The sequence below is a fragment of the Panicum hallii genome, chromosome 9, assembly GCF_002211085.1.
Source record: "Panicum hallii strain FIL2 chromosome 9, PHallii_v3.1, whole genome shotgun sequence".
NCBI lineage: Eukaryota > Viridiplantae > Streptophyta > Magnoliopsida > Poales > Poaceae > Panicum > Panicum hallii.
The window spans coordinates 64949291-64961371 of NC_038050.1; the positions used below are offsets into that span (position 1 = coordinate 64949291).

General features: G+C 48.4%; 2 protein-coding genes across 2 annotated transcripts; both read left to right on the plus strand.

The window, feature by feature from the left end:
- The first annotated feature begins 4682 nt into the window (after positions 1-4682).
- LOC112876746 (LOB domain-containing protein 1-like) lies at positions 4683-5762 on the plus strand. Its single transcript, XM_025940919.1, has 2 exons — positions 4683-5050; positions 5137-5762. Exons 1-2 carry the CDS (start codon positions 4730-4732, stop codon positions 5539-5541), a joined length of 726 nt encoding a protein of 241 aa, XP_025796704.1. The 5' UTR covers positions 4683-4729; the 3' UTR covers positions 5542-5762.
- A 3053-nt stretch (positions 5763-8815) lies between these two features.
- Positions 8816-11277, plus strand: LOC112875528 (phosphatidylinositol transfer protein 2-like). Its single transcript, XM_025939406.1, has 10 exons — positions 8816-9040; positions 9170-9200; positions 9288-9436; positions 9722-9813; positions 9939-9946; positions 10036-10107; positions 10187-10354; positions 10461-10556; positions 10649-10771; positions 10895-11277. The coding sequence occupies exons 1-10, from the start codon at positions 9021-9023 to the stop codon at positions 10985-10987; spliced, it is 852 nt and encodes a 283-aa protein (XP_025795191.1). The 5' UTR covers positions 8816-9020; the 3' UTR covers positions 10988-11277.
- Positions 11278-12081: the final 804 nt, after the last annotated feature.

The following is a 12081-nucleotide window of genomic DNA, read 5'->3' on the forward strand; positions in this document are numbered from 1 at the left end:
CATTGATCTCATGCAACAGCAAGAGTAGTAGTGTGGTGGAAGGGAATTATATTCAACTTGCATGTGAAGATAAAATTCTGAAGAAAAGAGGAAGAAATAGGTGGCCTGGGCGTGTGGGTTTAAGTGCTAAAAATATTTGGTTTTGGTTGCATGGTATCGATCAGAGGCAGTTGGTGGAGGCTAACGAACTGGCATACACATCGTCACATCGAGTAGGGAAATTCGTAGCCTGTGAACTGTGAAGTATTTCCCGTTGAAAGTGAGGAGGGTTCAGTACTTCAGTACGAGGTACAGAAGAAAGGCGAGGTTTTCAATTGCTTCTGGAATGGGCCATTTCCTTTTGACGAGCCGGCTTAGTTGTTTACTTCTGGGATATGGCCCGGGCCACGTATAAAGCTGGACCGCACACATGTACTCCCATTTTTTTTTTGGAAGAACCATATGGGCCTCGGATCTCCATACACAGGCCCGGCCCTGAGGGGGGTCGAGCAGTGCGGCCGCCCCGGGCCTCAGAATCCAAGGGGCTCTCCTCAACTACATGTATACTAGGTATCTCCATACACAGTCACGTTTGCTCATATCACTAATCAGTCCAGTCCATCCAGCCCAACAAAATATCGTCGGAGATCGCGCATGATGCAGACGCAGCTCCTCACCTCCTTGTTCCTCAGTCCCCTCGCGCCCCCTGCAGTCTCGCCAATATCTGCAGTTCAGCAACCAGCACCCTCCCGGCTGGTGCAGCCTAGTCCACGTAATCCCACGGCCCGGTTTGCGCAACGCAACTGGCTGTCCACAGTTGTCAAGATCGAGCCATCGAGGATCAGGTACGATAGAATAGCTAGGCTACAGCATACATGCACGTAACAATTAGCATGATTTATAATATGAATGATGATCACAGACCAATAGATTACATGTTTGTTGCAGCTGGCCACTATTAATCATCCATTTATTATACATTGGTCAGGAACAGAATAGCTGCGAGTTTTTTGTGACAATCAGTAAAATTTTCTCCTTGAGCTCATCTAGTACCTTTCGATTTTGCGCTAGTTTTCTATAACCATCTTTTACGCGTTTAGCACCATTATGTTGTCTAGAAAATATGCATTGATGATCGAACTAGTATTAAAAAGTGTTTGATATGAATATTTGTATTAAGGGCCCCAAATAAAGGTTCGCTCCGGGCCACTAAAATCTCATGACCAAGCCTATCCATACATTGGCTCATGTTCCCTTTTGACTCTGAGAAGAAGAAAAGATGCCACCCAATTTGAAATCTTCAAATCCTTTCACACGATGGCACTGTGTCGGGAGGCCTGAGAGGCGGTGGTGGTTTACCTGTGGCGGATGTCAGCGGTTCGAGTCCGTTTATCTCTAAACAGCAATGTATGCAGCTGAGGTATCCTAACCAACCAACGATATGAATCTTGTTCCTACACGACCCTTGTGCGCCCCACGCAAGATTTACAGCTTGCACTTTTTCCTGCTGGTTGTTCAGTTCTGACTTTGACTTCTGCGTCAATATCCGCATTGTAGCAAAGGTACCATGTGGCATCTTCTTCGTAAAAGCACATTAGTGGCCAGTCACCTTCACAATCTTCAGACCTTCAGCTCTTGCAGAGTGGATTCCATCCAGCCTTATCTCGCAAGAGTTCCATTGGTACAGCACAAGGAAGCGTCGATTATCCAGAAACGTCTTGACGGGACGACAACCAGTTGGTGGTTGACAGAAATGCAGGCCGGAAAAAAAAAAGGCAGAAGTCTTCCGGTTGTACACACCATGGAACTATGGCCTCCCAGTTGTGCACTCTTCAGGGCTCCACTCAGCTGTCGAAACAGGAAAGCTCCTAGTCCCAGGTTCAGATGTCTCGTGCGTTGCTTGCTCCACCAACGCCGCCACTTTCTGGGGTGCGCAAGCCTCTTGCTGTCGCGCTCGGATAATCTTCAGTATCAGAAGTTCAGAACAATAGGGGGAAATGTGGCCATGAAAAGTGGAAGCAGGTAGTACTGCCGCGTTTGATCTCTGTGATTTGGCCCTCCAAACATGCGCACCTTGCCAGCTTCATGAGAAGATGAGCCATGCGAAGAAACGGCAGCCAAAGAAGCCGAGTTATTTTTTCCTCGCAAAAAAAAGAAGCCGAGTTTTTTTAATCAGGTCTTTATATTCTAATCAAAGTGAAAGGACGCATGCATAGATGTTTATTACTCCGCGGTGAAAAGTTATCTGATGAATCAACCAGCTTTAGGATCGATGGGCATCGCAAAGCCTGCACGAGGGCCACATGACAGGATCCTGACCTCACACCTTTAGACCTGGTGGGCAGCGCGTGTTTGCTGAATCGTTCCGGACATGCTCGTGTCCACGGCACTATGATTGTGCGAGTTGGTTGATGACGAACCGATCGGTCGCGATGTCCGATGTGGAATGTTATTCCAAAATTGGAGAGCACAACGCATGACGTGGACTGGGGACTCGGTCTAGACCTAACCAACAACGGCAGCTGTAGATTAGGCCATCTCTGTCGGAGTTTCCACATGACAGACAACTGAGATCGCACTATAAAAAACGCGAGCATATCATTAGAGCTGGAACGCCTCTGAAGATTAAATTTCTTAGTATTCCTTGTTGCCATTAGTAGTTTAGAGCTGACTTGTAGAGACCATGTGCGCCCTTGCCATAGATTTTTTTCATCACTTGACGCGAGTTGGACAAGGGGAGCCTAAGGCGACCGTAAGTCCACATACAACAAGGAGTTGTTTTGAATATTGGTAGCGTTTCCCTTTCCTTGTTCTCGTCATCATCAGTGCTAAGCTCCTCGAAGCAGGCCATCCAGTTCAACTGGGTGGAAAAAATATTGATGAAAAATTCCCAATTGTGAAAACACCTCAGCCTCATTTTGTCTGGAAGATCTATCATACTCGCTCTAGATAATCTTTTCCTAATACTTACTTTTTTAACATGTCCAAGAAGAAATGTTGAGAGCGGGAAACGCCGACAAGCTGATGAGGATCGGAGCAACGACCCCTTCAAAAGCTTGAAGAAATGTTGACCAGCTAGCTCTGATGCTGCTTGCCTAACCGCATGCCGCCCTCGCTGGCCATGCGGCGTGCGTGGTGGCGCCTGCGCGCAGCCTTTGAAACGAACGGCCTATTCTCCCTGATGCTTTTCCCTTTTTTTTTTCCAAATCTATGGCGAGGGCGAGCTCATGCGCTGCTGAATGTTCAGAACGATTTGATATGGGGTTTTGGAAGAGACCGGAAAACGGACGCCGAATAGTCGCTGTCCCGTGCCGAACGAGTGCCCCTACTACACGCTGTGAGCCGGTGACCGGCGCGTCAGGTAATTTGCAATCTAGCGCGCGGCCAAGTCCGCGTCGGTCAACTGCATCGCCGGACGCTAGTGGGAAAAGTCCGGCTCTCGAAGTAGACCTTTGACGTGTGATGAGGTAAAGAGGAGTATCATGCTATCTATAGATCGGCAGCAAGGGTTTGGTTATTTCTGATGTCTCCCAACTCCAAGACTCCAACAAAGCTGGAGGCTCACATGCATGATCGCACAAAATCATGCAGGAACTAGGGATGAGCTAGCTCATCATCTCTTGATGATAGTGAGCTCCAATTGTGGTGGTCATCAGCTATACAATTACAAGCACATCGTTATGTAGTATATCATTCTAATAAAATTGGGAACCACCGCTATGTATTTTTCAGAGTAGTCCAGGATGACCGGTACTTAGTACTAAATGGGCCGGTGAAAGCTTTTGAGCGACCTTCCCGGCCTGGAAAACACCAGCATTGCGGTTGCATACACGCAAGGACGGTATGGATACACCCAAGAACACAGTCCTGGCACGCCTGTGGGGGTGTACTCCATTACTATTACCTAACGTGCAGGTCATGCTGCGCTTTATTTCCATGGCCACACTTTCTGACTTGCATACTACCAGCAGTCTCTATACTTGTTTATGGACGACATCCAAACAGATGGCTGCTGGAGCATGCTCATGTTTTGCATGACTTGTGAGACGATGACGACTAGACATCATGTTTAGATGAATCATGAATGATCTTTTTTTCTTTGGCAATTCTTGCCGCCTATGTGCGTTCGTTCCAGGCCGCCACGCGACATCCAGCAACAACAATAAGGTCTTGGTTTTGGACATGCGTTTCTACGGGCTCGGCTTGAGGGTCACCTCGTCTGGAAATACGGCATTGGAAGATTCATACAAGAGACAAAAACATTTCGAAATCACTCGTACGTTCTCGGTTTTGTAAACTAGCATACACGTACGAAAAGAAATGCATTTTGATCTGACTAGTAGTACTGGCAGTTCTCTACGCACGAAGGCATGATCGAGTGACATGCGCGGTGGCGAGATTAACTAAAGGAAATGCTGCTACTCTAACCATCCGTCCTTTTTCCTAGACTTCAACACCTGCCGAACTTGGCCAAGCACAGCACGGATGTTTGCTACTAGTAAAACCGCAACTGAATTGATGTTGACCTGATCGTCAGCATTGTGTACTGCTGCATGTCTGCATCTATCGATTTGTGCTATATTCCACGAAGAAAAGGCCTCTCTCGAAGGAAAGAGGGGAAAATCTAGCTGGGCACGTCCCGTTCGATCCCTCTATATATATAGTACCACCTCTGATTTACCACCAGCAGCAGATCATATTATTCCACCACGTACCCTAGCTAGCTAACACTAGCTGCCACTGCTTGATCATGGACTACGGCAGCGGGAGCACGGGCACGGGCACGACGACGACGACGACGACGACGCAGCAGCAGTATAGTAGCTGCCGTTCCGTGTCGCCGCCGTCGCGGGTGTCGTCGTGCTCGCCGCCGCCGCCTCCCCCCGCCATGCAGGTGGTGGGCAACGCGCCGCCGACCCTGGTGCTGAGCCCGTGCGCGGCGTGCAAGATCCTCCGCCGCCGCTGCGCCGACGGCTGCGTGCTGGCTCCCTACTTCCCGCCGACCGAGCCGGCCAAGTTCACCACCGCGCACCGCGTCTTTGGTGCCAGCAACATCATCAAGCTCCTCCAGGTAACGCGTCGCGACACACGTAATACTCTCTACGGCCGGCGCGCGCGCACGCCAATGTGTGCTGACGCGTGCGTCACTGTATGCAGGACCTGCCGGAGAGCTCGCGCGCGGACGCGGTGAGCAGCATGGTGTACGAGGCGGAGGCGCGGCTGCGGGACCCCGTGTACGGGTGCGCGGGGGCGGTGTGCCGGCTGCAGAAGCAGGCCAACGAGCTCAAGGTGCAGCTGGCGCGGGCGCAGGCGGACCTGCTCAACGCGCAGGCGCAGCACGCCAACCTGCTCGCTCTCGTCTGCATCGAGATGGCGAACCGCCGGGACAGCAACCACCACCAGCAGCAGCACCAGCCCCCGTCGCCGCCGCTGATGGACGGCGGCGGCGGCGGCGGCGGCGGCGGCTGCAGCGACTTCGGCGCGGCGGCGTACCAGGCGTTTTACGACTCGGACATGGACTCGGCGACGTGGCCGGATCACGAAGCCCAGCTCTGGACCTGATCAGCAGCTGATCTTAGCTAGTAGCACCAGTGGTACACATACAGACACAAGTACTTGGACAACACATAGCACCATACGTGCTAGTAGCTGCAACCGTGCAGGAACAGTAACGTTTCTGGTTGCTTGCTGGCTGCGGCAAGACGCTGTAGCCGGCCGTAATTATGGCTGTACAACTATTACAGTATTACTTCGTCAATACGATTAGTTTGATATTGAGTCCATGCAGTAACGGCCGATGGTGTTGTCCAAAAAAGAAGTTCTGTATGTGTTACGGCCGATTAGGGTTTACGGAAATACTCCCATGAGACGATGAACGAAGTTACGCATGAGCTGACTTTGCCAGCTAGCAAGATAGCTGCGTTTGTTACTAGCAGCAGGTCGCCGGCTCGCCGCGAACTTTGAGCTGTTGCTAGACGAACTGATTTTAGGCAATCGCCGGCTGAATGGACCTGGAACGAACGGTCATGTGCGGATATGCGAGCCAGCAGCTCCATGCAGTTACGCACTCGACTACGTCTACTACTGATGCGCAACCCTGCATAATCACACGTCTTAGCTTGCAAATCAAAAACAGAGTTGGCAATTAATCTGAAGATAGAAAAAGAACAAGCTAGCTAAGCACAAACTATAGCTAGTGATACACGCTAACACAGTAAGACGCATGGCGCATCAGCCAGCGTCATTTAGCATGCATGGATACCAACACGAGCTGCTCTGTGATAGCTAGATTTTCTCGTGGACAATCCCGCGTGTTTCTTTGCGTGGAACATGCCTCGCGCGCATCGCCTCCAGAGTCCAGACAGGTGTGCAGAAGCAGGACGCGGAGCACACGCGCAGCAGTGCAGCAGGGGCTGGAGCCTGGAGCTACGCATGACCCCATGGGTCAGTCACTCGCCATCAGTCACAGACGATACCAAAAGAAGGCCGCCTAACTCTATCTCCAAACCGTACTTGGACAGTTTGGATTGACAGGGAAGAAGGCAGGCCGGCCGGCCGGCCGTCTTATTTACGGTTTCCAACAATCAAGTCTCTCGCATGCCAACCATCATGTGAGCTGGCTAGACGAGGCGTGGTCTGACGCGCGGTCATCGCCGACGGCGAAGTACCTGTTCCAGCGAATCGCTGAACAGCATCAGTCTGCAATCAACCCTGCTGTCTTTCTTTAATCATGGCCTTCCTAGAAGCTACTGCTAGCCTGTAATCTTCGTTAGGGTTACTGCAACCTACTAGGACGGAGAGGAGCTAGTAGGTTTTCCAGCGTGCTGCTACCACCGTGGAATCGCGGCGCATGGATCCAAGCAAGTCCTTTGGATCGACTTGCACAATGTCCCAAGGGAGCCTAGCTAAAATGTCCAGACGAGCTGCTCCCGATCGATCTGCTGGAAACTTGGAGCCGTGATGGTGTGGTGGTGATGGAACGGTATCCCTTGTATTTTTGCAGCGTTCTTTCGTCGGGAGGGAAGAAGTCGTGTGTGCCAGTGTGTATTCACACCCTGGTGCTCTGTGATTTCCAAACCTGTATGTGATTTATCGAAAGCGAGAGAACTGGTAGCTTTTCGTTTCACCATGTGCCAAATCTGTACACGCAGGTGTCACTGTGCATTAAATGAGCTCAGAAGATATTCAAGTCGTCGACCGTGTGCGTGTTATTTATTCATGGGCTCAGTGCCTAATAGCGTATGTGGGCCCGTGGGCCGTAGATCTCCTTTGGGCACCTTCCAGCCCACCCCGCCAAAAGCCCGAGGCCGATCTTCTCGATCTCTTTCGTTGTTTGGAGTGCGGTCGCTTGACGAGCTGACGGTAACAGACTAACAGTAGAAAAGAACAAAAAATCTCTTCGGAGACCTCCTATAAAAAAGAAAAGAGAAAAATAAAAATCAGGGCCAATGGTCTTTGATCTAAAAAAATAAAAAAAAAGTAGAAAAGAAAAGGCTCCTAACGTATCATAATAATTGTAAGTAAAAGTTTAAACTGAAGAGCGTGATAAGGAAAACAAAAGGAGAAAAAGGGGGGAAACCGTAAAATAAATGCATGTATTTAAAAATGGGAGGAAGGAAGAAAGCCAGTAAGTTATCCCCAAGGCACGATTACGTGATGGAGGAAAAAGTACGCAAAATGGTACAAGGGCCATCCACTGGTATACTATGGAATATCCGCTAGAATCTTCCGTCCATGGCACCTTGTTAGGAACAAATGGTGTCCGGCAGCATCTTCTCTGAAACCGGATAGGCATTCTCTCCCCAATTGCATATCAATTCCAGACTCCAGAGGGTCTTTTAAACTTCAGAATCTTGCTGCACGTGGCTGAAATTGCACAGCAGGCTTTGTCGGACTGAAACTTTGTTCTTACTAAATTAAAAAAACGGACGATTTAGGAGGGGCAAACATTTGGACGGCATCATTAGTTCTGCAGGCTATTTTGTTTGTGCTTATGCACCTAACATTTAAATATTTAGTCTGTGCTTAGTGTCGGTGCTACCTGTTGCCGACCAAGTCCACTTATTCGGACTTGCAAGAAATCAAAAGTTCTTTCATTATCTTGTTGCACCATGATTGTTTGATCAGGAAGCTTCCCGGGCATAATACAGAACAATTCTGTTCAGTAAAACATCAGCTCTGGAGCTCATGCGATCAGATATACCTTGCTCCTAGAGCTTTAAATTTCAGGCAGGATTTGCATACGAAACTCTCCTTGGAGAAATTCATGTTGGATGCATTTCTAAGGAACATGTAAATGTAATTGGATCAAGCCGAAACTTTTCTGTAGGCATAAAAAAAATACTAGAGACACTATCCGATATCAACAGGTCAGCGTTCAAGATTACTTTTTTCCTATTTCAGAAGCCAAGAGTTGGAAGCCTGTTAGGTGATTTGACAGGCCTTGTTGCAAAGAACTTCGACCACTAGATCAGGCAATCAACCGCCACGATCCATCATTGGGTGATAGAACTGTGCGTTTTCAAGGCATAAATTTTTCCTGGCCAAGTGTTTTTCCCCTGGCGCAGGAACGGAAAGGGGTGGGCACCATCGTCTGGGCGGCCGGGCGGATGCCGGCATCTTCCCTTTTCCATCAGCTGCAAGATACGTTACATAAAGGCAATCAGTGACGTTCGTAAGCTTCCCACCTCACAGCTCGTTTCGATGTAGACCTGCCCATTTCTAGGGTTCTTTGCAAGTCTGTCCTCCTGGAACTTCAGTTTAGCACCACAAGGATATGTAAACCCGTTTTGCCTGTTCTGAAGTCTGAACTTGTGTGCATATTGTTCAATGCAGGGAGAATGGGATTTCACATCTTTAAGAGGGTATTTACGTAAGAAGTTTATAAGGATTGAAAATTGCTCCTTGGCTATGTCCACTGCCTTCTTCAACCATCAAAGAACATAAGAACGCGAAAAACAGACAAAAGCTCTTCCTCACCCTCCCTCTCACCAGCAGTTCAGGAAGCCATCGAACTGGCTCATCTTGATATTATTTCTGCCATGGTTCAGATCAAGGAATTGTATCCTCCCTAAATTCTTATGTTGACAATGTTTTCTGCCCATTTTTGTGTTTTCTGTATCGTTTCAAAAAAAAAGTTTGTGTTTTCTGTATGAATTTGGGCACACCTTGACTTCAATCTTGTGCAAAGTCGGATCGTCATGCCTATGTCCATGGAAGAGGTATGATGACAAAAGAAGCAGAAAAATGAAGCTTCGGCATTCCTGCGATGAATTATGAACTGACCAAGCTTGATTCTTGTGTTACAGTACGAAATAGGCCTCAGTTACACCATCATGAAGATGGAGCAGCAAAACACAAACAGCAAGGAGGGTGTAGAGGTACTGCAGCAGGTCCCATTTGAGGATGAGAAGCTTGGCAAGGGCCAACTCACCTCAAAAGTCTATCATCTGCAGAGGTTTGTATTTATTTTAATTTTATCATCTACTTCTACTTGTTACTCTAAGTATACTTGGTGACCTTCACAAGTATGTCAGGGTTAGCAATGTTTTTTTTTTCAGAAACATGATTGTTAAGGCTTTATTTAAAGATTTATGAATTACTTATTTTATGTACTAAGTTTCTATGAACATTGTAAGACTGCCTTCCTTGGCAGGCATAACTGAATAGACAGATATCTGGAAAAAAAAACTAGGATCATAATTTTGGCCTGTTCAACAATTACAACTAAAACTATGTGCAGCAAAATTCCATCCTGGATGAAGGGCTTTGCTCCTGCCACTGCTCTCACGGTGCATGAGGACTCTTGGTGTGCGTTTCCAAAGAGCAGAACAGGTTAGCAATGGTCAATTTAAAGCAGAGTCTGCAATGTAATGTTCAGTGCATGAGAATGTACGCTAAACTTGTTCTGCTGTGCTTTGATGTATGCTGTGAACTCCATCAACTCTGACGCTCACTAGTGATCAAGGTATTCAGAAGTGCTTCGCAAACATTGACACTACATTGATAGCTGAATACTTCAGTACTAACTTGGTTGTCTGCATCATCTGTCGCCAGTGCCCACTTTTCAGCAAATGCTCATTGACCATCGACACTGTGAACAGACCCGACAATGGTTGTTCCGAAAACGTTAGTATGCTGAAATCATCAGGACATTTTAGTAGTAAGAATATCAGAATACTAATAAGAGAGTACTACTGTACATCAGGTGCATAATCTGAACAGTGAGCAATTAGCTGCAAGAGAAGTTGAGATCATCGACATCGCATCTATATCCCGAGATTACTGGAGCAAGGTGATCAGTGCTCCAAATGTCGACCTGACAGCCTTCAAGTCGCAAAGAACAGAGCGAGGCCCTCTTCTGAAGGGATGGATGGTATGCAGTCATACAGACTTTTCCTCAACTAGTATGTTCAGCAGCCTAGTGCTGCCATCATCAAGAGACAAATCAGGAATCACATTACGCATGATGTTCGCTGCAGGATTCATGTCGTCCAGTCATGACCGCATACAAACTGGTGATCATGGATGCTCCAATCTGGGGCTTGGGCGAACGGCTCGAAGACTGCATCATTGCGGTACGCTCTGAATGTGCACAAGTTCAGAGCCTTTTTACTTCTTCTGGGTTCAGAAGTCCAGAGCTAATAATGCAGCGTGCTCGTCCATGCAGGGGGAGAGGGCGCTGGTTTTGGCGTGCCACCGGCTGTGCTTCGCGTGGATCGACGAGTGGTACGGCATGACCGTGGAGCAGATACGGGAGATGGAGCGGCAGACGGATATGCTGCTGAAGAAGGTCAGTGTCTCCTACCCCTTTCTCCCTTTGTCTCAGTGTTTGTCTCCAACAAACCTAATGCTACCGGATTCTGACTGAATAACTTGTGATACGCGAATTCGCTGGTGTGATGCTGCACTGCAGACGCTGAAAAAGCCTGGGAAGGCCGGGAGCAAGCACGAGGGCAAGAGGAAGACGCTCAAAGACGAGATCGCGGTGGTGGGGAGCTGCACATAGCGCTAGGCTGCTAGTTTCAGGTGACAGACCATTTGATTCCGGTTCTGGTAGACCTGATGGCATCGGCGCCTGAAGAAAGGTAGCAGAAGTCTGGCACGGGACGGGAAAGATTAGACGTGTGTGGAAATCTGGTGTACGCTTGTACGTATCCATCCACCGACAGTGCTGTATATATACACATACACTCAGGGCATTCAATGGTTTGCCTTTCAAACCAATGTATCGAATGCTTAAATGATTCTTCAGATTCAGAATGCATCCTAGCTGGGACAAGAAAGCTGTTTGTTTTAGTCCGCTAGTTATTTCATCAGTCTGATGCTCCTTCATAATTGTGAAAAATTCCTTCAGGGAGGAAGCGACAATTTTGATATCCTTTACATGCCTTTCCTTATCTGATTGAACGATTGGAATCTTGGATGACGAGGCCGATCTAAGCAGGAATTTGTGAAAATCCCTTCCTTTGGCTCGCCTTCAATAGGTCTGTAAACTTCGAAAACAAACAAATTTAACTTCTGAAAGATGTCCTGAACGCATCGAATCCGATCCAGAAATCCGCATATGTTGTTCAGTTCAGTCTGAATCAGAATCTCTGAACATCACAATTCGAAGCCGCCTCGCCGTCTGGTGGCCCGACGGCCTGCCTCCACGGCTCCATGCCCCGCCGGCCGCCGGCCAGGGCACTCGTTCTTCCGCCCGAAACCGCCGCGCCCATTGTGATGAATGAGAGAGAGGAGGAGGAAGCGGCCATGGACTTCCGAGCCGCAGGCTTCAGTCGGTGCGCACCTGGAAGCTGCGCCCGGGTTGATGGGTGCGGCGACATGGAAGCGGCGGCGGAGCCCTTCTGCGATTCCGAACGGTCGAGATGCAAAGAAGAAGAAGAATAGATTCCCCAGACTTTCGATAAAACAAAGATGTGCTGTGCAATATGGCGATTGATTCTGTTCAGGCCGCCACTTTGGTCCTTTCAGATTTCTGTCTTGTCCAGAAGGTTCAGCAATACGTATATCATTGTTTCCAGCAAGGGTCTGAATGCTTTATACAAAAATGGTGTAACTGCAACCTTGACCAGATGATACAGCTAGTCCTGAAACAAA